General features: G+C 36.0%; 2 protein-coding genes across 6 annotated transcripts in view; both read right to left on the bottom strand.

Moving 5' to 3' along the window:
- KANSL1L (KAT8 regulatory NSL complex subunit 1 like) overlaps window positions 1–3198 on the bottom strand; it is a 112915-nt gene extending 109717 nt beyond the window's left edge. For 2 of the 4 annotated variants that reach the window (XM_032479963.1, XM_032479962.1), the window contains exon 1: window positions 2989–3196. The gene's annotated coding sequence lies outside the window, so the exon portion shown is untranslated. Of the gene's footprint in view, window positions 1–2988 lie in introns of all 4 variants that reach the window. The other 2 variants (XM_032479966.1, XM_032479965.1) reach the window with 2 other exon arrangements.
- A 1741-nt stretch (window positions 3199–4939) lies between these two features.
- Window positions 4940–25401, bottom strand: part of ACADL (acyl-CoA dehydrogenase long chain) — a 44555-nt gene continuing 24093 nt past the window's right edge. Inside the window, exons 9-12 of one of the 2 annotated variants that reach the window (XM_032479950.1) lie at window positions 23194–23321; window positions 21035–21121; window positions 17727–17774; window positions 4940–16082 (exon numbers count right to left, since the gene is read on the bottom strand). In XM_032479950.1, coding sequence (XP_032335841.1) covers window positions 15989–16082; window positions 17727–17774; window positions 21035–21121; window positions 23194–23321 — 357 coding nt within the window. In that variant the 3' untranslated portion in view covers window positions 4940–15988. The remainder of the gene's footprint in view (window positions 16083–17726; window positions 17775–21034; window positions 21122–23193; window positions 23322–25401) is intronic. The other variant, XM_032479951.1, reaches the window with a different exon arrangement.

Here is a 25401-nt window from a genome sequence, read left to right as displayed (position 1 = left end):
CTGGATGGACAAATGTAAAAGGACAGGAATAGAGATTAGTAAGATTAATAACTGAACAAACAAAAATTACATATGACAATATAAGGTTTAGGTGGTAGGTTAAAGGCAGTAAAAGATGTTATAAGCAATTAATAGCTGTGCTATCAAAAACAATTTTAATAGTGAAACAAAGGAACTTTACAGTAGACTTTTTTTCTTTAAACACAGAAAAGGCTACAAGTGAGTCTAGAACCACCAAAATAAAATTTGTAAATGAATTCTACAGTAGATGAATGAACAAAGGAAATGAAATAGTCTTAAGTGATAATGATAAATGGAATCAAAACTGGTGGAGTTCTTGGATAATGCAGCAGTTAGACAACTGGAAGTTATTGGACCTTTCAGCAGACAACTGTGATAATACCAGTAAGGCCCCACCTGAATGGAGAAGTACTCAAAGTAATGAAGCAAACAATAATGGTGTATTGCCAACAATGCACTCCTAAATTGTGTAAGACAAAATTTCCTGACCTTTCAGAGGTCAAAAAGACAAATATTATAGCCAACTAGCAAATACTTACTGAGCACCCACTATGTGATTTGCAGCACATCAAATACAAAATATACTCTCCCTTGAGCAGCTTATAAAAAAATAAAAGATACATCACAGATATATGTGAAAAAAAATTTTAATGCAAGTTAAAGCAAGGTTTTTTGTTTTATTGCTAACACCAGATAAATTAAAGATATAATGTGAGGCATGCTCATACAGTAGATGAGTATTAAAACTAATTCTGGAAGGTAATTTGGTGATTTACAAGAGCCTTAAAACACAAAGACACACACACACACACACACACACACACACACTCTTCTACCTAGTAATAATTCCTTTTTTAAAAATCTAGGGGAAAATTTTTCCAAAGATTTATGTAAAATGTTATTGTCTGTAGTGCAATCTGTATCAGCAAAACATTAGAAATATCCCAAACATTGCCAATAGGAAAAATTTTAAATATGATAGTTACATGATATAACATTAAGTTGCCAAAAATAATTTTTTCAAATACTAGTGACATGGGAATGTTTACAAGGTAAAGTTAAAACACTGCATGGTAACAGTTTAAGGTAAAATACACAAATATGCACAGGAAAATAGAAATACAAATTATTTGTATTGTTCTTATTTGCACTTGTCTTCATTTTCCCAATCATTTTGTAATAAATAAGATTATTTAACAAAATAAGCAATTGTTATTTGAAAAGGCACATATCACGCACACAAAGTAAATGTAAAAAGTCAGTGTGAAAGAAGTGGCCTGGATTAAGAAAAATTTCATGTAAAAAATTAACCCAGAAGGGCTGGGTAAGAGAATGATAATCTATCTACATTAAAACTATGAGGAAATGGTAGCGACCTTGACACTGCTCTGACTAAAGCAGGTGGAAAATGACGGAAAATTAAAGACAATAAGTTGTAACAGATTTTGAAGATACTCAAATATATCCTACATCATGATCCATTCGTTTATTATATTCTTCAAGTATGCTGGCTTTAAAAAAATAGACTTGTTATAAAACTGTACTACCCGGCAATTTCTGTATTTGTTGGTAAAGATTATAAATCACTCTTACTAACACAAGGTATTTGATTCTCATAACAACCTCTCAAAGCAGAGACAGTGTTATGAAACTATTTACAAGAGGAAACAGATTGGGATCGGAAAGGTTGTAACTTGCCCAAAGAAACAGCTAGTAAGAATTGGAAACAGCCGAGATCACTCACTGCTAAGCCTCTTTCTCAAGCAATCTACATTCCAGAACACCAGGTTTTTCTTATGTTGAATTATTTTTAGAGCCACTTTTTCCTAGTCGAAAACACTGCCGGTTTTGTCCGCAGTATTGGGCTCACTTAGATTGTTGCTAACAAACCTGCCCCATTCTGTATTTTAAAAACATTCCTACTGACCCAAACTGAGCACGAAGTTAAGCAAACTGGTTAAGGAAAAACGAAGGAAGCTATCCTCTTAAATCTTGCCAGCTGACTAATGTTCGAGGAATCAAAAAGTAATGTGCTTCCCACATTTAAAAAAAAAAAAAAAATCAATCCCCCCACCCAACCCCGACCGCTGAAGGGAGGGGAAGGGAGGAGAAAGGAGGGGAAGGGAGGAGTGGATCTGCCCGGGGTGAGCTGGGAAAGAACCAAACACTAATTCTCTCGGAATAAGAAAACATCACACAAAGGTCCAACCAGTGCCTTCCCTCTTGGCTGTAAAGCTAGCCTCTTCCTTCCAGTCGTTTCTTTAATAACCAGAACGTAGTCATGTATTTCTTGCTACCAAACACCACGTATTCTCAAATTTTCCAGCAACATCCATCCCTTCAGCAAAGAGAAGCGACACAAACTTGGAAACACCACTGATCAATAGTTCTCTAGATTCCTCTTTATCCCACGTAATTCTAAAGGCAAATCAACGTCTGCTTGAAATAAATGGAAAATAAATAAAAGCGAGGGTCACATCTAACGCAAACGGCTCCGCCTCAAAGATGCCCCAGAACAGCCTTCACCACAACCGCACCCGGCGAGGCGCGGCCGCCGAAGCAAGGGGCGGGTCCAGGCGACCACGTGTTCCGCCATCTGCGCACGCGCCAGCCAAAACAAAAGGGAGAGCCGCCAAGCCACGCCCCTAACCCACGTGACCGCGCCTGGGGCCGCCCCTACCCCTCCCTCCACCTCTTCCCTCCCCTCCCCTCCGCTTCTGCCAAAGCTGTTAGGTTTAGCCGTTTAAATTTGGCTGCGGTCCGACCCCTGCCCTAGAGCGAGACCCTGTGCCGAGACCCATAGTCCAACAGCCCAGAGGATTCGGGGGGCGAAGGGGCTGCCGGTCGGTCGCCTGGCCCGCAAGTCCACCCGGCGGTCTTCTCCGCTTTCCCCTCCCCGCGCTGCTGCCGTCCCCGGCAGAGGAGACCCACCCCCCTCATCCCGCCGCTGAGACGCCGGCCACTCGCCTGCTGGGGCGCCCTGGCTCCCCTCCGCCGCCGCACCTTCGGTCCGGCCGTGGTGGGGGCTGCTGAAGTGATCTCTAGCTGCCCGCCCGCCTCCCCCAACCCGGGGCGCCGCTGACTCGTCTCCAGAGCGCGTCCCGCTCCCGCCCCGGCCGCCGCCGCCGCCGCGGTTTAACAGTCTGCCCGCTGCCCGCAGCTCCGGGCGGCTCGGGCGACGGAACCTTGCCGCGGTGGAGGGGCAGTGGGCGGGGCGCGGCGCCGGCCAATGGCAGCGGGGGAGGGGCAGCGCCATGCAAATAAGCGCGGGTGGCGGGGAAACCCCGGCAGGGGGCGGGGCCTGCAGAAGCGGCTCCGAGCGTTCTGGAAGTGGCTGGAGCGCGGAGCCCGAACCCTGCGGCAGAGGCGCGGCCGCTCCCTTGGGGCGAGTTCCTCGCGGCTCCCGCTTCTTCCTTACCTCTTCCCTGTGCCAGCCGGGAAACACACGCACACACAGCCCCCCCACCCAAATATGACCAGGCGACTTCCCGCCCCCGCTTTGCTATTTCTGCACCACCGTGACAGGAAAAACAAAGCGAGAGGAAAGTCAGGCTGCTTTTTCGCCCTGCCGCCTGCGTCGGCTCCTGGCGGCCAGACCATTTCCCCCCCGCTGGAGGGGCAAGTTTTAACAAAGCTTTGTCACTGTTGCCAAGTCCATACGTGTCTCTGCGTTTGCACTTATTTGGGTTCTGCGCTCAAATACAAAGTTACAATTAATTCTGTGCGATCCCCAAGAGGCCCCGAAAGAGGGTAGCAAAGCTGCCTTGTATCTGGCTGGGTCGTTTCATGGTAAAAATTAGGAGCGGTCAAGCATTTTGAAATCTATAAAGCTGGTTTGAGTGGCGTTGGAGTTAACTCTGTTCTACAGTAGCGCAGTCAAATAAATTAACGGAGTTTAGTGCGGAGATGGTTGGCCAGGGACACATAACATCTCTGAGAGTCTTGCACCTGGCCAAGCGCTCCACTCACTGCTAAACTACACTCATGCATTTCCCCAGCCACGCACTCAAGTTCTGTGTTTTTTTGTTTTTTGTTTTTTGTTTTTAATAACTGAGCACTAAATATAGCTCCTTACAGGCTGTAGATAGATTACAGGCTTTTTTAAGCACCTAATTTACACATGGAATGATTTAGGGAATGAAGCTCACTAAAATTTTGAATCCAGAAAGACAATTGCTATTATTTCTACCTTATTAATAGGATAAGATCTTGGCGGTGGGAGTGGAATCCAAGGAATTGGGGTTGTAACAAAGCATAAGACATGACACAAATGATTGGAATTGGAAAATAACCGGCTTGTTCCTATTTTTTTTAAGTAGATGGTGACGTTACTACAGTGATTTTTATGACAAGCTGCATTTATAGAAGAGAATACTTTTTAAAAAATTGCTCCAAACAATCAATAATTGCACCTTCGTATGGGGTAAGGGAAATGTGCCGGGAAATCGATTTACATCATTGGAATAAAAAATTCTAAATAAATGATGTGTTGTGATGATAATTAAATCAGCAAATCTCTATTGGATATTTACTGTAGTCAAAGAATTGCCCTGTCCCTGGGGACAGAAATATAAAAATGGTAAGACATTAAAAAGTTATTTTAAATGCACAGTCTGAGAAGTCAAATGTTGTGTTTTGATAGTTCAAAGAAGTATTTTTTATTTGTGCTGGGTATTTTAAAGGACTTTCAAAAGAGAAGGAAGTCATCAATAGTTCAGGAGATAGTATTTTTGAGTTTGAGTAGAGGTGGTGTGAGTCATTATTGGGCTAGAAAAGTGCATTGTCATTACTAGATTGAGTAAATTTCGAATAACAGAAACTCACACTTAAATCTGAAGGAATTATAGCGCCACCAAATCACTTGAAGATACAGTTTTCTCCTATGAAATAAGTATCAATTACCAAAACAAAATATTCATATAGTTACAAAATGTTTATTGAACACATATTTTGAGATGGGTACTGGAGATATAGCAGAAAACAAAGTTCCTGTCCTGAATTTACAGCAGATGATATAGGCATTGAGCTTTGTAATTATACAAGTAATAATTCAGAAGGCATTTTTATATACATTGTTTAATTTTTTCCTTAAACAATCCTAGGAGGTAGGATGTTTCCAGTGCTCTAGGTTAGTTTTTATAGTCAGTCTGCAGTCTGCCACATTTGCAAACCTTAGATAAATATTTCAATCAAGCCATTACACGAATAAAATCTTTCTTTCATATTCAGTTTATGATACTTTAAAAATAATAGGAATAGGAAATAATTAATAATACAAATTTGATGTAAAAGTGTAGAAAAGCATGAAGAAAATCACAATGTGTAAGGCCTGCTGTATTTTGTACATACATATGTCACTGCATACTGTATGTTTTTTAACCCATTTAACCACATATTAAGCACATTGTCCCTTGAGACCAAATACTATTCTAAAGCATGATTTTAATATTTGTAGCATGTGCATGCCAGTTTTCCAGAAACTGTAGAAAACCAAAGCTCCTTAACAGAAAATTTGACCTACCTACAGAACCATTTGCCAAATTGCTTTCTGTATTTCTCATTCAGCAAAAGCCTGAAAAATGCATGTAGTTAATTTTTTTAAAATCAAAGATACATTATTATTCAGAAGATATGTTAAAAGCATTCTGATTTCCAAGAAAAAAAATAAATAACAGTGGCTAGGAAACTTACAGAACTAGCAAGACCAAGGAGAAGGGAAGGACACCATTCTTGCTGACATAATTATTGCGTATCTGGAAGCACGTAAAAAAAAGCATCCAGGTAAGCAGTATTACAATGATTTCATGAGATAAACTCTCCTCAACACAAGTTCTTATTTGGTCACTCTTTTCATTCAGGGAACATGTCTGTAACACTTAATATATAGCTGATATTATGATAAATGCTAGTGATACTGGAGAAAGATCCTACCCAGTCTCAAGCAGCTCTCAGCCAAGGAGGGGTTACAAGTATAGCCTTTTCTATCCCCCTTGCCTGCTCTGTTTTCCTCCATGGCACTTACGACTACCTAATTGAACATAGATTTGAATTATTTTCTTTTTGTTGTCTTGTCTTTCTAGGTAGAATGAAAGCTCCCTGAGGTCAGGCACTTTTGCTGTTTGGCTTACTGCTACATCCCCAGAGTCCAGAACAGGGCCTGACACGTGTAGGTTTTCAACACATATTTGTTGAATGAATACATGCATTTAATTCTCACATTCTGCAAAATGAGTGTTATATTCATTTTCCAGGTGAAAAAAGAAAAAGAACCTCAATAAGGTTAAATAATGTAATATATCCAGATTCTCATACTGAAAAAGGGCCAATATGGGATTGGAAAGACAGGCGTGCCTGGCTTGAAAGCCAGAGTCTGTTCCCCACTACCTCTCATAGAATAGAAAACTAGTTTGGACACCTGAACTAGTTACTCCTCTATATTTCTATGCCCAAGGCAACTGTCCTCCACTGTCAAATTCTAGTATATTTAATTCTTTCTTTTTATAATTATGTTTAGAAAGTGGGATAGAAGCAGCAGCAAGGCTAAAAGTGACATTTCCTACTCAGGACAGATTTAGCTTTAACTAGCCAGTATCAACAGACAAGCAGACAAAAGGTAGAGGGTATGAAACAAGAGCTATAGGATTCTTAGAATGAGGACAGAATACAGGAGTAGTCAGGACTGAGACATGAATTTAGGGGAATTGAAAATGACTCCCTGTGTATACAAATATCCACAGCACCTTTATTCACAATGGCCCCAAACTGGAAACAACTCAAGATCCATCATATTGTGAAAAACCAAATTGTGGTACATCCATATAATGGAATGCTACTCAGCAATAAAAATAAAACAAAAAATGGAGGAGGGGTTTAGCTCAGTGTTAGAGCACATGCTTAGCATGCACAAGGTCCTGGGTTCAATCCCCAGTATCTCCATTATAAAAAAAGAAAAGAAAAAGAAAAGAAATAAAGAAGAAGTCTATTTAAAAAAAGAGAAACAATCTATTGGTACATAGGACAACACAGATGAGTCTCAGTGTGCCCAGTGAAAGAAGCCAGACACAAAACAGAGTAAATACTGTATGATTATATTTACATAAAGCTCTACAAAAGACCAATTTAACCCATAATGACAGAAAGAAAGCAGATCAGCAGTTTCTTATGCCTAGAGTGAGGGGAATAGAGGGGGTGGGTTTAGCAGGTTCATGGTAGAAGATTTAGTTTGTAGTTGTATTATAGTAGGTATTTGTTAGTTGCCTGTTTGGTTTCTATTCCACAATTTCCCTTTCCTAACATTTTCCTGTTTTCATACTGGTGTGCTGCCGTCCACCCAGATCATGTGCTTTGAGTGAATCTGTGAATCTGCTCCTACCACTGTGTCCCAAAGTGGGCCTAGATTGGCTCAAACCAGTTAAGGCATTCCATTTCCCTTGGCACAATCATAGGTTCAGAGGTGAGCGTGTGACTGTAACTAGCCACTTGAGAGTGGATTTCAGCTCTTACGCCCAAAATGCTGGGCAGAAGTGCATTCTCTCATTCTAGTTATGAACAAAAAGTCCATCCCATGATCATTAGAGGAGCTAGTTTCAAAATTAGGCCTACATTATAATTGACAGAACATACAGATGGAGAGAAACTGGTACAGTAGGTCTTTAGTGAAAAACTAAGCTACTCAGTCAACCAGCTTTGAGTCAGCCCTGTCTCTAAGCTTTCTAGTTTTGTGAGCCTTTTCTTCATTTTTTTAAGCCAAATTTGATTTGAATTTTGTTTCTTGCAACAGAATACATTCTATCTAATATAGCTTTCTACTGTAAAACGGAACATAAATTCGCTTGGGATATCGTAAGATAAACTTCCAGTGAGTTTAGATTTAAGAAAAAAGGCTGAATAAAAAGTACAATTTTTAGTCATCAAAATAATTTCAAGAGGGATTTTATGAAACAATGTAAAATAAACGTATTAAAAATAAATAAATTTGGTAGTAGCTTGAAACTAGAAAAATTCCACAAAAATAAACTAGGGATCTTTGGAAAAATGGTAGATTTTAACTCTAGGGCAGGAACTGTACAGGATGGGTATGAAAATTTTTGGTATGCTACAGACCAAGGACACTATCATAAAAAACATGCCATGTCAAAATGATTCGGGATTACACTATGTCTGGTGTTTGTGTTAAAATAATCTATGAGAGTAGAGGATATATAAGGATACAGATGACTGAAGATTGGTCATGAGTTGATTGTTATCAAAGCTGGGTGATGTATACGTAGTGGTTCATTATATGAGTCTCTATACTTTTGTATGTATTTGACATTTTCCATAATAAAAATTTAAAAAAAAATAAGAACAAACTTGAAGGAACTCTTACTGGCCTAAGGTGAAACAATTTAGGCACCAAAAAGAATGACTGTAATTAATTAAAATACATCAACATTTCCAAAATCCATGAATTCTTATTTGTATTAAAAAAAATCACTACCATTGGAAATTCTTAGGGCACCCATTCATTACTTTAAAAATCAATAAAAGGAAAAAAAAATCAAGAATTTATTCTGCCTTTTATTTACAAATTCTGTGTCAGGACGTAGCAGCCATGTAGGTGCAACTCCTAGATCTCCCTTTAAGAACTCGCCATTTTGTTGCAAGGAATACAGTTAATTGAGTCTCCAGCTGTTAGTACCTTTAGGATCCACATTAGCTTTCGAACTGAGACCACCCCCTTCCCCAGCAGTCCTTGGACAATGACTGAGCAGAGCAGAAGAACTAGGAGCTAACTGTTTCTGCCGAAGGTGGGGCTCCTCTAATGGGCAGTCTTTACTCCAGAGCTCCTCACTGAATTGGGCAAGATTTCGTCAGATCTGCTTTATGGTCTAGGGTTTTCTTTTCCGTGGCCAATATGACTTCCTTCTCTGTCCATCTTTGGCAAGTGTTACCTCTCAACAAACTTCTTGCACTTCTAACTGTGTCTCTCCTTCTGATTCCTAGAGTACCAAGCAGACACACAGACTAATCAAAAATGAATTATAGTTCTTTTTTAAGAAAGTTAATGATTGCAAAGGAGTTAGAAAATTAGAAAACCATCTTTTACAACTCCTAGTTAAATAATAGATCTTGTAAATAACTATCAATGGATTTTTAAACCATTAGATAAATGTTGATAGGGAATTTTATGGAGATATCAGACTAATACTGTCTGAATTCACTGATCAATCTTAGGATGTCTAAAAGTGAGATGACGAGACATTATGTCTCATGGTGTGATGCAACAGAATTTCACAGCATTGCTCATTAAGTTTCCAGGGCAAAAGAATTAAGCCTGAATGTAATCAAGCTCTATCAGTTTACAGGAAACATAGGAAATAGAGGATTAAATTAGAAATCACCATGAGAAATCAATCAGTCAAATAAATAATGGTGGATATTCTACAAAATACATGACCAGTTTTTGTGCAAGAAATCAATGGCATAGAGGAAAAAGGAAGTAATAATTCCTGACTTATTTTATGAGGTCAGTGTTACCATGATAACAAAACCAGGCAAACACAGTGCAAGAAAAGAAAACTGCAGGCAAATATCCCTTATAAAGTTGATGAGAAAAATTCCCAATAAACTATATTAAATAGAGCCAAGTAATAAGTAAAAATTAGAACATGTAATGACCAATCAGGGTTTATCCAGGAATGCAAGGTTGTTTCAATATTCAAAATGCAACCAATGTAATTCACTATATTAATAATTCAAAAAAGAAAAAAAACACATGATCATATCAATTAATGTAGAAACCATCTGACAGAATTCAATATCCACGAATGATAAAAACTCTCATCTCAATTAGGAATAGAATGGAATTTCTTCAATCTAATCAAGGGCATCTACTAAAAATCTACTTAAAAATCATATTTAATGTGAAAGCCTGAAAATTTTCCCTTTAAGATCAGAAACAAACAAGGATGTCCATTCTCATCATTCCTACTCAACATTGTAGTGGCAATCCTTGTAAATACAATAAGAGACAAAGAAAGGAAGGAAGGAAGAAAGAGAGAAAGAAAGAAAGAAATGGAGAAAGGGAGGGAATGAGGAAGGGAGTTAGGAAGGGAGGGAAGGAGGGAAGAAGGATGAAGTTAGGAAGACTAAAAGAAGTAAAAATAAATGAAAGGTAAATGGGTTAAAAAGAAACAGAACTTTCCCTATTCATGGATGGTATTATTGTCCATGTAGAAAATCCAAAAGCATCTACAAAAAGACTCCTAGAATTTACAAGTGAGTTTAGATAATAGGATACAAGGTCAACAAACAATAATCAATTATGTTGACAATAAATAATTGTAAACCAGAATTAAACATCAATATAATTTATAGTACCTGCCCCCCAAAATGAAATACTTAATTATAAATGTAACAAAACATACAGGATCTCTAAGTTGAAAACTACAAAATATTGAAGAAATAAGTCAAAGATCTAAATAAACTGAGACATTCTCATTGATGGATTGCAGGATTCAGCATTGTAAAAATGGCAATTCCTCCAAATTTATAGATTTACTGTAATCCCAATCAAAACCCCAGCAGGATTTTTTTTGGTAGATATAGATAAGTTGATTCAAAAATTCGCATGTAAAGCTAAAGAAATTAGAATGGCCAAAATGATTTTGAAAAAGAAGAATACTGTTAGAGGGATCCCATTATCTGATTTTAAAACTTTCTATAAAGCTACTGTAACTAAGACGAAGGAGAAGATACACAGATAAATGCAACAGAACACAGTCGGAAAATAGATCCACACAAATTTGGTCAATTGATTTTTGACAAAAGTACAAAGACAATTCAATGAAAAAAAATACTCTTTTCAACAAGTGTTATTGAAAGAATTAGACATCTATACATCTGTATGCAAAAAAAAAAATGCACTTCAACATAAATGTCACCCGATTTTAAAAAAGAATTACTAAATGGAACATAGATCTAAATCAACAACATAAAATGTAAGATTCTTAAAAGAAAACATAGGAAATAGAATGGACAACATCCAAAACACTGGCAAAGAAAAAAAAAAAAGAAAACATAGGAGAAAAACTTCAGGACTTGAGTTTGAGCAAAGAGTTCTTAGATATGATACCAAATGCATGATCTATAAAATTAAAAATTGATAAATTGGAAGCCATCAAAATTAGAAACGTGCTCTATGAAACTCACTGTTGAAAGAATGAAAGAAGTAGCCACAGATAGGGAGATGGTATTTACAAATCACATATCTGAGAAAAGACTTGTATCTCAAGGGAAACAGCCAGAGCCCAAACACCTTGCATATTTTCAAACAGGCCACACAGGCAAGGGTTGAACAGCAGCTGGATCTTGACAGAATGCCTTGTGGCCCTCCTGGAACAGGAGAGCATAGGAGATGTGTGAGCTGCTGCAACAGTGCTGTTTCTCACTCACTTCCCTGTCTACCCAGGAAGCTGGCATTAGACAGTTTCTCATTGTTTCCAGGTTCCGGTGGGGAATGAGGCTTTCTGCCTCCTCATCCTTAGGGCAAAACTGCAGTTATAAAACTGATTTGCAAGCATCATGGAATGGAATCCTCAGCAAGTGACCCATCCTTCTTGTTGCAGTCACCTGGCCTCTTTTGTTTGTGTCATCCTGTGCAAAGACCATAGAGGGCTGGCACCTTTGGCTATTCATCTTTGCATTCTCTACATAAGGGAAAAAAAGACAGAAAACTGAGTCTAAAAAGGGCTCATTGTTTCTTTACTGGCTGGATTTGCCTTCTGCTCGACAGTATCAGAATATATAAAGAAGCATCAAAGCTCAATATTAAGAAAACAAGCAATCCAACTAAAAAACGAGCAAAAGATCTGAACAGACAATTCACCAGAGAAGATATATGGAAGGCAAATAATCACACAAAAAGCTGTTCAGTATCATTAGACATTAGGGAAACGCAAATTAAAGCCACAATGAGATACGACTACATACCTATTCGAATGGCTAAAACAACAAAACAAAACAAAACAAAAAACAAGTACTAGAGAAGATGCAGAACTATTGGAACTCTCATAGCTAGTGAGAAGGCAAAATGGCACAGGCATTCTGGAAAAACAGCTCGGCAGTTTCTTATAACGTTAAACATACGTATACCTTTATGACCCAACAATTCCTTGCCTGGGTATTTAATCTCAGCAATCAGAATGTCCTTAAGCAGGTGAATGAATAAATAAACTGTAGTTTACCCTTACAATGGGCTACTATTTAGCACTGAAAAAGGATGGAGCTATTAATTTACACAACATGAATGAAACTAAGAGAAAGAATCCATTCTTAAAAGGTTACATACTGTATGATTTATATGACAGTCTCAAAATGACAAAAATATAACAGAGAACAGATCAGTGGTTGCCAGGGTTTAGAAGTACAGAAATGATGTGACTATAAAAGGCATGAGGTAGTTTTTTGGGGTCATGAAACTGTTCTGTATCCTGATTTTGGTGGTGGTGGTTCATGTCTATATACATGTTAAAATTTGGAGAACCAAAAAAGCAATTTTACCGTATGTATACCAAAAACAAGCAAATTTGCTGTATGTTAATTAAAAATAAAATTTTAAAAAGACAGAAGGAAAAAGAGAAAAGGGAGGATTGTTATAAAATAAGAGATGCGGGGAGATAATACAAAAAAATGCAATTTATAGACCTTGTTTGGATCTGATTTGAACAAAGCAACTACAAAATTCATTCTTGATACAGCTAAGAAAACTTTAATGTTAGTTAGGAACTAAATTAAATTTAAGGTTTTAAATGATGATAATGGCCTTGTGGTTATGTGAAACAACTTCACAGTCAGATTCATATTCTGAAAGACATGTGTGTGAAATAAGACTAAGTCTGGGGTTTGCTTCAAAATTATTGAGAAAAAAAAGCGGGGGATATACATTGGCAAAATGTTGAAGCCAGAGGTTCATTACACTATCTTCACTATTTTTGAATGTGTTTGAATTTTTCTGTAATCTTTTCTTAAAATTTCTCATGAAAATGAGACTTCAAAAATAGGGCAGAGCTTCTTGTCAACACTGATTATAAAGCAGTAGATATGACAGGCCTACAGTTGGCTTCCATCTCAATGTCAAATCTTTCCAATGACTCCAAATAAATAAATGCTGTGTGTGCCAAAAATAATACTGACATAAGAAAAAACTCAGACTCCTAGAAATCTTATATCTTGAGCAATAAACTACTAAAATTACTAGATTAGTCAAGGTTGGCAGTTACATTTTAAAACAGCAAATCTAAACAGCTTCTTTTCTATATTGTCATTTTCAACGATACCATCAAAGAAATAAAGGGCAAAAATAATTTTAAGGCAACAATTATGATTCTATAAATCTCAGCCAAAAGCCAAAATTACTCAGGCTTTTTGATTCTCATTAATTATTTACACAGTGTGGCTTTCTTGCTGTGTTGGTCCAGTCTGTTCTTTTTGCACATTATTATTATTTATCATTTCTCGATCACTTAGCCCTGCATGAGATACAGAGGATAAATTGCCTCCCTAGGGAACAATAATCAAAGCCACACAAGCAAAACATGAAGATTAGCTAGTTAAGAAATGAAAAGTAAGTAAGAGGTTAAGGAACACATTCTGAATTCCCTGTTTTGTTTTCTGCTTTAAGCTCATCATACGGCACTTGCTTTTTTTGAGGAGTACAAAAGACAACTGGAGTTTGCAAGATAAACAACCAGCTTAGAAGATAGAAAACATCCCAGATATCATTCCAAGAAAATACCCTACCTTAGAAATCATTTCACTTTCTGATACATAAAAATTACAAGGACCTATTCCTAGGTCGCATGGACTGTAATAACTGTGAGCATGTGTGTGCGTGAGTGTGACTGAGGTCTGCCTAGCAGAACTCCATTCCCTCTCTTCTGATAGTATCACTCTCTCTGCTTCAGGAACGGCTTCCTGTAGTTTGTGTGTTCCTGATGGGATTGTCAATCACAGTGCACCTTTCCCCCCACCTTATAATGACATTGTGCTGAAGGATGTAGGCCTGAAGCAGCCCAAGGTCATTTTTACAGGCCCTGTAATGAAATTTCCCTGCAGCGTCCATTAGGCCAAATTGCAATGAAAAGTAGAAATAAGCAGATGTAGTGTTAAGTGCCAGCAGTTCTAAACCCCAGAATCTAGGCCCTTAAGATTCGAGTTCCCATAGTTCTTTAGATCATATGAGCTATTCCACAATCCTTTTCAGCTAGCACACTCAAGTGTTTGCTTAGGCGAAGTGGGTTTCTTTGTCATCTGCACCTGAAAGCATCCTGAGAACTTAAATAATTTGCCCAAGGTCCAATGGCTGCTGTACAGTAGTCATCACTCAACTCTAGGTCTGTCCACCTCTATGTGGTAGGCATGTCCCACCATGTAAATTACTTTTTATCCTACAGATGTATTTCTAAAATCTAGTTTCCTTTAAGATTGGAAAAGGGGCTGGAGGTGGGAGTGGGGGATTGTTCTGTCGAATTCTCTATTGTTTCCTGGTAGTAGGAGTGAGGTGAAAGCAGCAACAAATACAGTAATATCTATTAAGAATTTATTTTAACCTATTTGCACGGTATTTAATGAGCAAGAACTCAATTGGCAATCATACAAACTTCTATCCAAGAGCAAATCAAAGGTAGGTAAGTAAGGCCACGATAGAATGGTATCAAAGTATTTTCTCTTCTCTCTGCTCTACCCAGTTGTAATGATTGCATTTAAAAACAATGTTTCATACACACAACACTAATAAAATTTTTAGGATTTCTAAGTTGAACAAGAATACATCTATTTATTTCCATTTAAAAACTACTTCATTCACCATCTCACCAATATACACAAAGAAAAACAAGTACTAAAATGATGCTAGCAGTTTACAAATCAGTGGTTTTTTGGGTGGATGATAATTACTGGAAAGTTGCAAGTCAAGTATCATTTCCTCACTTTCTTATTTTAAATGCTTACTGCCCTTGTCATGATTTGAAATTATTTTATTTACTCCTTACCTTCTTACAATTTGTTTCTTCACTTACTAGCAGGGATCTTACCAGTTTTTAAATCATATTTTCCATCATATTTTTAACAGCCTGGTTTATAGAAGACATAAACTATAAATTTGTTAAATTAACTAAAAAATTTACTCTTCTCCAAAGTAAAAGTCACTGTTTTGATACCTATAAAATACAAACTAAACTAAACCAAAAGATGATGGGTTACTATGTGTTCTCCTAGAAATTAAACTGGGATGGAAATCTGTTGAAAGGCCAGGTGTCAGTGGTCGAGAGAACCAACAGCATTCTCTAGTCAGGATTAAGCAAATGCTTAGCTGAGTCTCAGTGGTTCCAAGGCTGTAAGGTAGGAAAGCTTCCTGTTCAACCAGAGCAGCTCTTCATATGTGAGGATTTCACAAGGACTCTGCATAAGCTTTGGTTTGAAGAAAGTGTTCCATTGTTTAAAAAGAGGCTTAGGGTAGTGTGGTAGAAACCGGCGTTCTGGGCGTTCTGGGGAATTTGGAACGAAGATAGCTAAATTTATTTTGCATTGTAAATTACATTTATGTTTCCCTTTCAAAGTCAACATGCTGTGAATATTATTGTTTTATAGTATAATAACAAAATTATGTCTCCCTCAATTTCAAAGATCTAGGCAAATATACTCTTCAGAATTTTAGGGATAAATGAAACACTAAGGTTTTCAGAATTAGAAAAATCTTTGCCTTTTAGCTATATAAAAAAATTCAAAGTTAAACTTTATATTGGAAAATTTTAGAATCTTTAAATTCTCCTCCCACTGTGTTAATCGTATATTTTCATTTGAGTTCTTTCTCTATAGAGCATATCAAAACATGTTTAGTGTTCCCTCCCTTTCCAAGCTGTATTTTATCTTGAGTAGATTTAAAACCAGATTAGTTGTAATAGGATTCCAGGATGCGGGCAGATGTCTACTTGTCAAAGACGATCTCTCTTGCAATCAGCTCCTTCATTATTTCATTGGTACCACCATAGATTGGCTGAACTCGGGCATCCACATAAGCTCTGAAGATGATTGAATGAATAAACAAAAGATATTAGAAATTACAAATTTTTCTCACCAGATAATTATTAATGAAAGTATTCATTTAATGAAATCCAAACAATAAAAGTTCTTCCTAAATTACTTTTTTTCAGTATGGCATGCATCCTAGATTGGAATTATAAAATTCTATTAAGATATTGATCATCTGTATAGCTTTGTTTTAGTTCGCTTGAAGAGATTACAAATTCAAAACAGCATTTGTTTCTTTTAATTTAATTTTGTAAAATTCAGCACACATAACAGCATTCTAAAAAGGGCTAGTTTAGATTTAGAAAGGGATGGAATGTCTTAATTTTCCTGTTACCTTTAATGTTTCCCCCCAAAAGTTGAAATCTACTGGTTTTATAGAAAACAAGAAAAAAGAAAGTACATATTTTCTGATATCCTTTAGATTTCTGCCACCACTGCTGCCAGCAGGAGTATAAATTGATGCTTCAAAAAATATTATTTCACAAAGTTAATAGGTAACTTTTTTCTGGAAATGGTTAATAGTTACTCCAATAATGTATGAGGTTAAAATACTGAGTGGGTGAGTACACTGCCAGAAAAAAACAAGAAGGAATTCACTTTCAGTAGTGATGACAGCAACCATAACACTGTGTAGGTGTTTTTACCTTTTCTTATCTCATTTTATTCTCTCAGCTTTGGAATCAGGGAGGATAAATATTATTACCATCTTGCAGGTAAAGGAACTGAGTGCAGAAAAGTTAAAGCATATACCAAGTAATGATTGCTATTTTAATGTTTACATAACAGATCATTGGCAGCCTGGAATAAAAAGGCAGGTATTCTGCAACTTTGGCAAGTATTTTTTTTTAAATTATATCTCAGTATTTTCATTGACTAATTGTAGAATTAGTTATTGATCTTCAGATTTTTCTAGTAGACATATTCAAAGGTATTTTTTTTAAAGCATAAAATCTGTTTTGTTTTGTTTTTTTAATTTTTGAGACAAATTAAATGTGCCAGCTCTCTAGGAACATGACCAACTCTGGACTTATCCTTGTCCATATTCATCATGGTCATTGGCCAATAGTAAGCACTCAGTAAATATTTATTGATTTGATTTACTATATTACAAAGGAATTTTAGAGTCTCAGTACCTACTTTCTGATGAAACTTGAAATCTACAGACATTTGTGTTTTCAAATTTTTTTTTTTTTTCTTTTGAACAGAAGCCATTGTTGCCCACAAAATTCAGCACTTTCATTTAGAGAACCTACTTGGCATTGCAGCCTACTTCAGCAATCTCAGTGTTTTTAGACATTTTTGGACATATTTTTTTCACATTAAAAGGGTTCCAATGGAGTGGGTAATTGACAGAGATCAGTAGATCTTTCATAGGTTACTCATTAAATTAAGTCATCAACTAAAATTAACAGAGAAAGGCAGCAGAAGGAATGTTTAACCACACAGTGATAAAGCAGCTCTTCCTACCCCTGCAGACAAGTCTTGAAATGGCAAAACTTAAGCCTCATTGACCCCAGGCCCAAGCCTCCTAAGTAAGACCGAAATAAACTCTTACGCTTAAGACTTGTTATTTCAAAACAAACAGACAAACGAAAAACAAATAAAATGAAACAAAATAAAAAAGCAAAAAGCACCTCTTTGATCTGAGCCCAGCAACACACACACACAATATATAGCTTAATCTAAGGATATAAAAAACACAATTAGAATGATTTTTTTCTATCACATCAAAGTCTGCACACTTCATCCACATACGGCCTAATGTGTCTAACTAGCTTTTTTGATAATTGTCTACTACTCTCTCTTGTTATCTTATGAAAAATTCCTTCCCTGTGTCTTTGGGGAGAGAGATGGCAGTCCAGTTTAAAAGTTCATACAGTCGTCAAACCAACAAGCTGGCCAAGAAGGGGATTATTATTCCTGAAAGGAAATATGTCTCTTAAATTGAAACCAGGGATTTCACGTAAGCCATCAAGCTAGAATTTTTGCTTACTGTTGACCTGAAGGAATTGCCTCTGAGAAAACAGAGACCAAGATTTATGCTACACTCTAATCTTGGACCATGTAGATTGTTGACTCCTCTTCATTTAATGTGTCTTTCTTAGAAACTGAACTAAATTAAACAAGCACTGAGCCACTACATGGCTACATTCCCAGCAGCAGTTATAACAGCACAGTTAAGTAGAAAAATATAACCATCCATTATTATTTTACTTTCTTAGCATTGTGAACATTTTGAATAAGATGGATTAATATTCTGAATAAAACATGAAAACACACAGGAAAAATTCCAGCAATGATTTAATTTGTGTTATTAGTATAACTCAGTGTTTACTTCTGAATTCATGACTATACAAAGATAAAAAAATAAATCTGCTTTTGATTAAGGCTTGTTTGAAGTAGTTCTGAAAGGATACACCAAAATCCAACTCCAAGGATTGATAAAGAAAAGGAAATCATTGAGCTACTTCATGCCTACATTCTGAAGGAAAAAACTACTTGCTGAGTTTTTATAAAAAGTTATAAATTATATAACCCTGTGATTAAAGCTTTTTCAGCTGCCCATTGGCTATGGAAAATTAGTAAATTATATCTATGCTGGAGCTTCTGTTCTTAATGTAACTTGAATAAAATGTTTATTTTTCTCATTAAGGGCTATAAACATATCAAATGTTTTCAATTATGCTTGCCAAAGTTATAAATTTGAAAGTAAATTTGAATTCTAGTGTGATAACTAACTTTTCCCTTTAGATACTCGGTTTAGGTTAATATTAGAAAAAGGTTTTAGAAGCCCATAGCATTCTCATTCTTAGATCCAGAACTAAATTAGACTTCTCTCTATACAGCAAAAACTTCTTTGGGAAAATTTTATAAGCTAAAAATATTGCTAAATAAGAAGAAAAATAATGTTTATAGAGTGATGAGGAGAAATGCCATGGGGAGATTACTGAGGCAAAAGACTATAGGAAGAGGGAAAGGAGAAATTATGGAGATGGAGGAAGAAATATGGAAGAGGATGCTGGCTACTGACAAACTGGTACTGCTCTGAAACGATAACAAGAATATTCATATGTAACACAATAAAAACATTGTATTTCATTTATTTTAATTTGAAGGAAATGTAAAATCTATTTAGGAAAAAGTAGTACTTTTGATATGTTTTTAGAGCAAAGTAAATAATAAAAAATGTAAGATATGACAAGTTAGATCCTTTTCACATACAGGTTAATTTTTCTGTAATGCCTACTTTTTTTTTTTTTTTTTTTTTAGTTTAAAAAAGTGGTATTTCCAAACAAGACATACAAATGTCCAATAGGTATATGAAAAATGCTCAATGTCACTAATCATCAGGGAAATGGAAATCAGAATCACAATGAGCTATCATCTCACACCTGTCAGGATAGCTATTAAGAAAACAAAAGAAAAAACAAAGACAAGTGTTGTCCAGGATGTGGAGAAATTGGAATGTTGGCACGTTGTTGGAGGGAATGAGAACTGGGGCATAGCAGCCACTTTGAAAAACAGTATCAAGTTCCTCCAAAAATTAAATTGAACTACAGATGATCCAGAAATCCCACTTCTAAGTATTTATTCAAAAAAATTGAAAGCAGGACCTCCACGTGCTATTAGCGCTCACATGTTCACTGCAGTATTATTCATAATAGCCAAGAAGCGGAAACAACTTGTATATCCATGGATAGATGAGTGGATAAACTGCAGTATAACGTATAGTGGAATACTATTTAACCTTAAACAGAAGGAAACTCTGCAGTATGTCACAACCTGGATGAACCTTGAGGACATTCTCCTAAGTGAAATAAACCAGTTACAACAAAACAAAGATATAATTCCACCTATATGAGGTATCTAAAATAGTCAAATTCATAGAATCAAAGAGGAATAGTGGTTGCCAGGGGACAGGGGAGGGAGAAGTGGGGAGTTACTAATCAACAGGTATAAAGTTTCAGTTAAGCAAAACGAGTAAGTTCTAGAGATCTGCTGTGCAACATTATGCCTATAGTTAAAATACTGCGTGGTATGCTTAAAAAATTGTGAAGAGGATAGATCTCATGTTAAGTGCTCTTACTACAGTAAAATAAAATAAAATAATCAATAGTCAATGCAAATTAAACAAATAATAACCTATTTTTACCCATTAGAATAGCACAAAGTTTTAAAAGGCAATATACATTCATAGCTTAGGAGGCTAAGTCATTCTCAGATTTGTTCTTTTGAGTATGAGTTGCTACAAACTGGAGGAAATAATCTGGAAATGCATTAAAATTTAAAATATGCATACTTTTGAGCTAGCAATACTACTTTTGCGACTCTGTCCTGTTGTAATAAAAAGATACATACATATATCTAAGATAAATGTATGAAGGTATCTGTTTCAGCATTGTTTGTCACAGTAAAAAATTAGAAACAACCTGAAATATGGTTAATCAATTGTAATAAAATACTATTCAACTAAAAAAAAGTGATATATATCCTGTATAATGAGTCAGCTAAAGCTTAATATACTGTATATTTATGTTTATTTATATTTAGTATATTTGTACTAACATATATCTTCACTTTTGTTTTTGGTTTTCTTTTTGTTTTTGTAGGGGAGAGGTAATTAGGGTTATTTATTTATTTATTTTTAGAGGAGGTACTGGGGATTGAACCCAGGACCTTGTGTATGCTAAGCATGAGCTCTACCACTTGAGTTATACCCTCCCCCACCATCTTCACTTTTTTTAAAAAAATGATAAAATCCTACTGGTGAGCTGATAACATAAAGCTGTTTCTAACTGTTTGAACACATTCCAGAGTCAATGAAGAACACCAAGATTTTGTACCTCCTTTCCCTCTGTACTCAATGTACAAAGGACGGTTAAAGAAATGTTCCTTTCTCTTCACACCATCCAGAGGAGTGTAACACAGCAGACATACTCACTTTGCAATTGGGTACTCCCACATGTATCCCCAACCTCCATGCAGCTGCACACAGTCATAAGCTACACTGTTTTGTAACTCGGATGCCCTAGATGGCCAAAATAAAAAGCAGAAAAGGAACATTTGTCATGAATTTTCATGAGATGCTTTACAATCAGGAAACAAATTATTTTATGATTGTTTAAATGTGCACATTTATCAAACAATTAAAATTGCCAACCAGAGAAGATTGCCATCAATTACATGTGAAATAAATCTCAGGAGAATTTTCACATAATGAATACTTTCTTCATCAATTATATTTCTGTCTGAGTTTTTATTAAGATTTGAAACAAAATGTAGAAAGCTTAGACTATTTAGTTTTGGCTATTTCAAGCCTGAACATGATATAATGAAAAGTTGAATTTGGTCTAATTTATTTAGATTCTCAAAATGATCTAAATTATAAGAGACTGTATAATTATACAGCCATCCATTCTCTTTTGCCTTGTGTAATATGTGTTTTTTTCTTCAAATGTGTCACTTCCTACCAAAGGTTGCAATTCTGAATTTTAGTAACTGTGAAAAAGAAATTTTTTAGGGTTTTCAGAAATAAACTGAAAGTAAAAGTGAAATCCTAAGAGGAGAGACCACTATTAGAGTAGTATACTTTCATATAAGAAATTAATTAAAGATTATTTGGGAATTATTATTCCTGAAGTGTGTATATATATATCTATCTATTAGTATGAGGTACTTGAGAAACATTCTTTTCTGTTCTTATCACAATGATTTTAACTATTGTTAAAATCTGTAAGATAATTGGTAGGGATTTTATTCACTTTATAAATATGTTAGTTCAAAATCTTCTCAACTTATATTTCAACAGTGGGAAATATAAAGCAGAGATAAGCATAGATATATTTTCCTATACAAAATAATTTTTAACAATTTCAAACCATAGGACAGGTCAGGAAATACAGTAACAGTATAATGATTAACAGACAAGACTCAGGGGGCAATCATATTTGGAATTCTATAAATTTTTGTATTTGGCCAGTATTTTAGTGAAATATTTACTAGGTTATAACTAGTTGCTTCCTCTGCTCCAATGTGAAATACCAATATGTCTATAAACCTGTGTATTCAAAGAAAAGGAAGGCCAATAGCTATCCAAATATCTTTTTCCAAAAAGTCTTCTCCAAAAATTTTTTTTGCACTTTTTCCCAATAGTCAAAAACCTTGCTATAAATGTAAAAGTAAAATGTCTCCCTCAAAAGCGTAAGTTCTTAGTAATTCCATATGACTTTTCAACTTGGCCACTTTATTATTTCGGAATCATTATACAAAGCACTGTTCTGCAAATTTCCCCACGACTTCCGATTGAACTGAAAACAAGTTAATGAATAATGACAGGAATTTTTTTTTCTAGGTTATTTTTGGGCTAATGAGATGTGAGAATGTTTTTAAAACCGAGGAAACCAAAGTGACTTCCAGAGTCTGATTTAAACTATGTTCTTGCATCTTAAAATACACAAAAGCCTTATGGGGGTCTTTTTTAATTTACTCATCTTTAATACCATTGCTAATCATCTTTAATATGAATGAAAATGTTTCTATAGGCCATTTTTTTCCCTTTCCCTTAATAGAGCATGTACAACTTTTGACTGGACAGTCAATTCTTCAGAAGTGTTTCTTCGATCTGGAAAACATTTTACATAGAAAAATCTTGTCCAAAATACTCATTTCACAGATATCAAAATGTTGGCCCAGAGAGAATTAAATTTAATTATAGTTATTTAATGAAAGAATTGGGATTCCATCTCAGGATTCTAAGTATTGCTCTTCTACTGTTCCTTTTTGGTCTCACTATACTGCCACTCTGCAGATAATTTGAAATTAAACTATTACTTGAATGAACTAATCAGTCATCCTACTTCAGTCTCTTAATATTTTACTTTCAATGGCAAACTAAAAGTTAAAAACCAACTTGAGTAAGTTTTAGCACGTTATAAATAGGCCTAATGGGATCTTTCAGCATTTTTATAAAAGGTGGTTCTTACTGCTAGCTTTTATTTACTCAGCCGTCTTCCTTTAAGACCCTCAAGGCTGAGTTTCAACTTGGATGAATTCCATAACAGTCTGTGCAAACACCCATTTTAACTACTGTAGCATGCATACCAATATTTCGCCATGGAAGCAGTGGCAGAGTCCAGACGTTTCGTTTCATGCAGCTGGAGACAGCTGTCCACAAAAGCTCTCGTTACACAAATGTGTGTTTTTAATTCTGCTAGCTTATGCTGCACCGTCTTGAGTTTAAAGGAAATGAAAGGAAAAAATGAACATAGGAGAAGCGCGTATTGAGTCACCTAGCATGTCAAAAATTATATAAGAAAAGATCTTTACAGCAAAACGAAAGTGGAGTTACTGTTTTTTTCTCTAAAAAAGAGGCATATGTTAACTAAACAAATTAAACACTCAAACACTCACTATATTTCATTGCTAAGAAAACTTGTACTAAAAGAAAAGATGTAAAAATAGATAAACACATAAATAACATCTCTGCTTTGGATTAAAAAATTTAGACCATTCAGGGAACTTTCTGAAAAACAGCATGACTTTAATGAGCGAGCACCATCTTGTGGCACAGTCCTTTATGCACAGCTGTTGAAAACACCTGTTTTCCTCTGGAATCTAAATCCATGAAGAATTTTTCCCTATTAATGAAATGAAGTATATATACTTCTCTATTCTGCTTGTTTGTCTTAGAGTAAAGTAATAAAATAACAGACTGGAGGGACAATATCAAAAATATTTATTAGACAGTATTATTTTATATTGCAAAGTATTTAAACTAGATGTGTAGAATATAATGGAATAACAGAATCAGAACACTCAAGACATCAAAGTCCAGAAACCCCCCAACCTTTGCCACTTTTCTCACCCTCCCTATCTCTCTCAGTAGTGTTCTAGAACGGTCTCTAACTTGAACTGAATGGTCTGGAATTGTCGGTGTTAACATACCTATACATCTCCCCCTGATACCATAGACAATCAATAGTATTCTTGGAAATCATCTATGGAGACCCTCCTCAATTGTTCTCACTTCAAATCTCATATTCTTACACTCCCGACTCTGGGTTCTCACACCTTTTATATCTGGCCTTTTGGGTACTGATTCTTGAACCTCCTTCAAGAAACTGGCTGAGATATGAAATAACACTGGCTTTCCACGTTGGGTAAACTCTAAAAATACACCCCATTCTAGTTGACCTCTTAGATTCAAGGCTGAGCTATGATCAGCTGACTATCTTCCTTATGGAAATTCAGATAGAAACAGAGTTTTGATCATTCTGCTGTGGAATTTATGAGTGAGACCTTCACTGTGGCTAATAAAAGGCATGGAAGTTGGTGAAAAAGGTGGCACAGTGAAATGCAAACTTAGAAATTATATACATGCCCCACCTATGCAATGGCAAGTTCAAAGCCGTGATTGTGTTCTCAAAGGAAGGCTTTAGGGACCAGACATTCAGAGGATGTTGGCTCTGCCTTTACTACTGGTTATGGAGAGTCTTAAACTACAAAACCAAACCCTTCAAAGCATCATTGTAGTAGAGACAGTTTGGGTACTTTCTATTTCTGGAAAAGAACAGAAAAGGAGTATAGTAAAACCCAGGACCAGGCAAGACCAGAATGTGTCAGCTGGAGGAGGAGCTCCGAGGGACAGATTCCTCATATATACATCAACATAACTACTGCGCTGATGAAAAACCCAACTGACTGCCTTTCCCTGGGGTTTACCCCATCTTCTTGTAGAAACAGATCATCTTCCTGGCATCTAATAATTCTAAAACCAAGCAGTGGGAAGGCTGGCACCACACTTTCCAACCTCTTATATCCTGGCTTCCAATTCAGAACATGCCAGGTTACACCAAAATTTTCTTCCTCTCTCATACTTTCTCTTACTTTTTCTATTATATTTATCTAGACCAAATCTCTAGACTTTAATCAGCATAAAGTTTCCCATTCCCACCCCACACATCCAAGTTTAGTCATAGAAAAATCTAAAGATGGAATAAGAAATGAAAAAGTGGGGAAATACCCTTCTATACACTGAAAACAATGAATTATATATTCCATGAAAATCCCTGAAACCAAGTCCTTAGCTTACCCTTGGTCTAGGTCAATGACACTATTTATGACACTTCATTTGGAAAATAAGGGAGGGGATCTGACAAATCTCAAGATACTTTTACACTGCTCCACCCACCCACCCTGTGATGGCACATTTGAGAATTTATGCACTATTTACAAAATGAGAGAATCAAGATCTGTAAGCCCAATTATCTCATATAAGAGCTGTTTCCGTGGAAATCCCAGAAGCTTCTA

This window comes from Camelus ferus, chromosome 5 (assembly GCF_009834535.1).
Source record: "Camelus ferus isolate YT-003-E chromosome 5, BCGSAC_Cfer_1.0, whole genome shotgun sequence".
In the NCBI taxonomy this organism is placed as follows: domain Eukaryota; kingdom Metazoa; phylum Chordata; class Mammalia; order Artiodactyla; family Camelidae; genus Camelus; species Camelus ferus.
The sequence above is the reverse complement of the archived record's forward strand: the minus strand, read 5'-3'. Positions and strand labels throughout refer to the sequence as shown.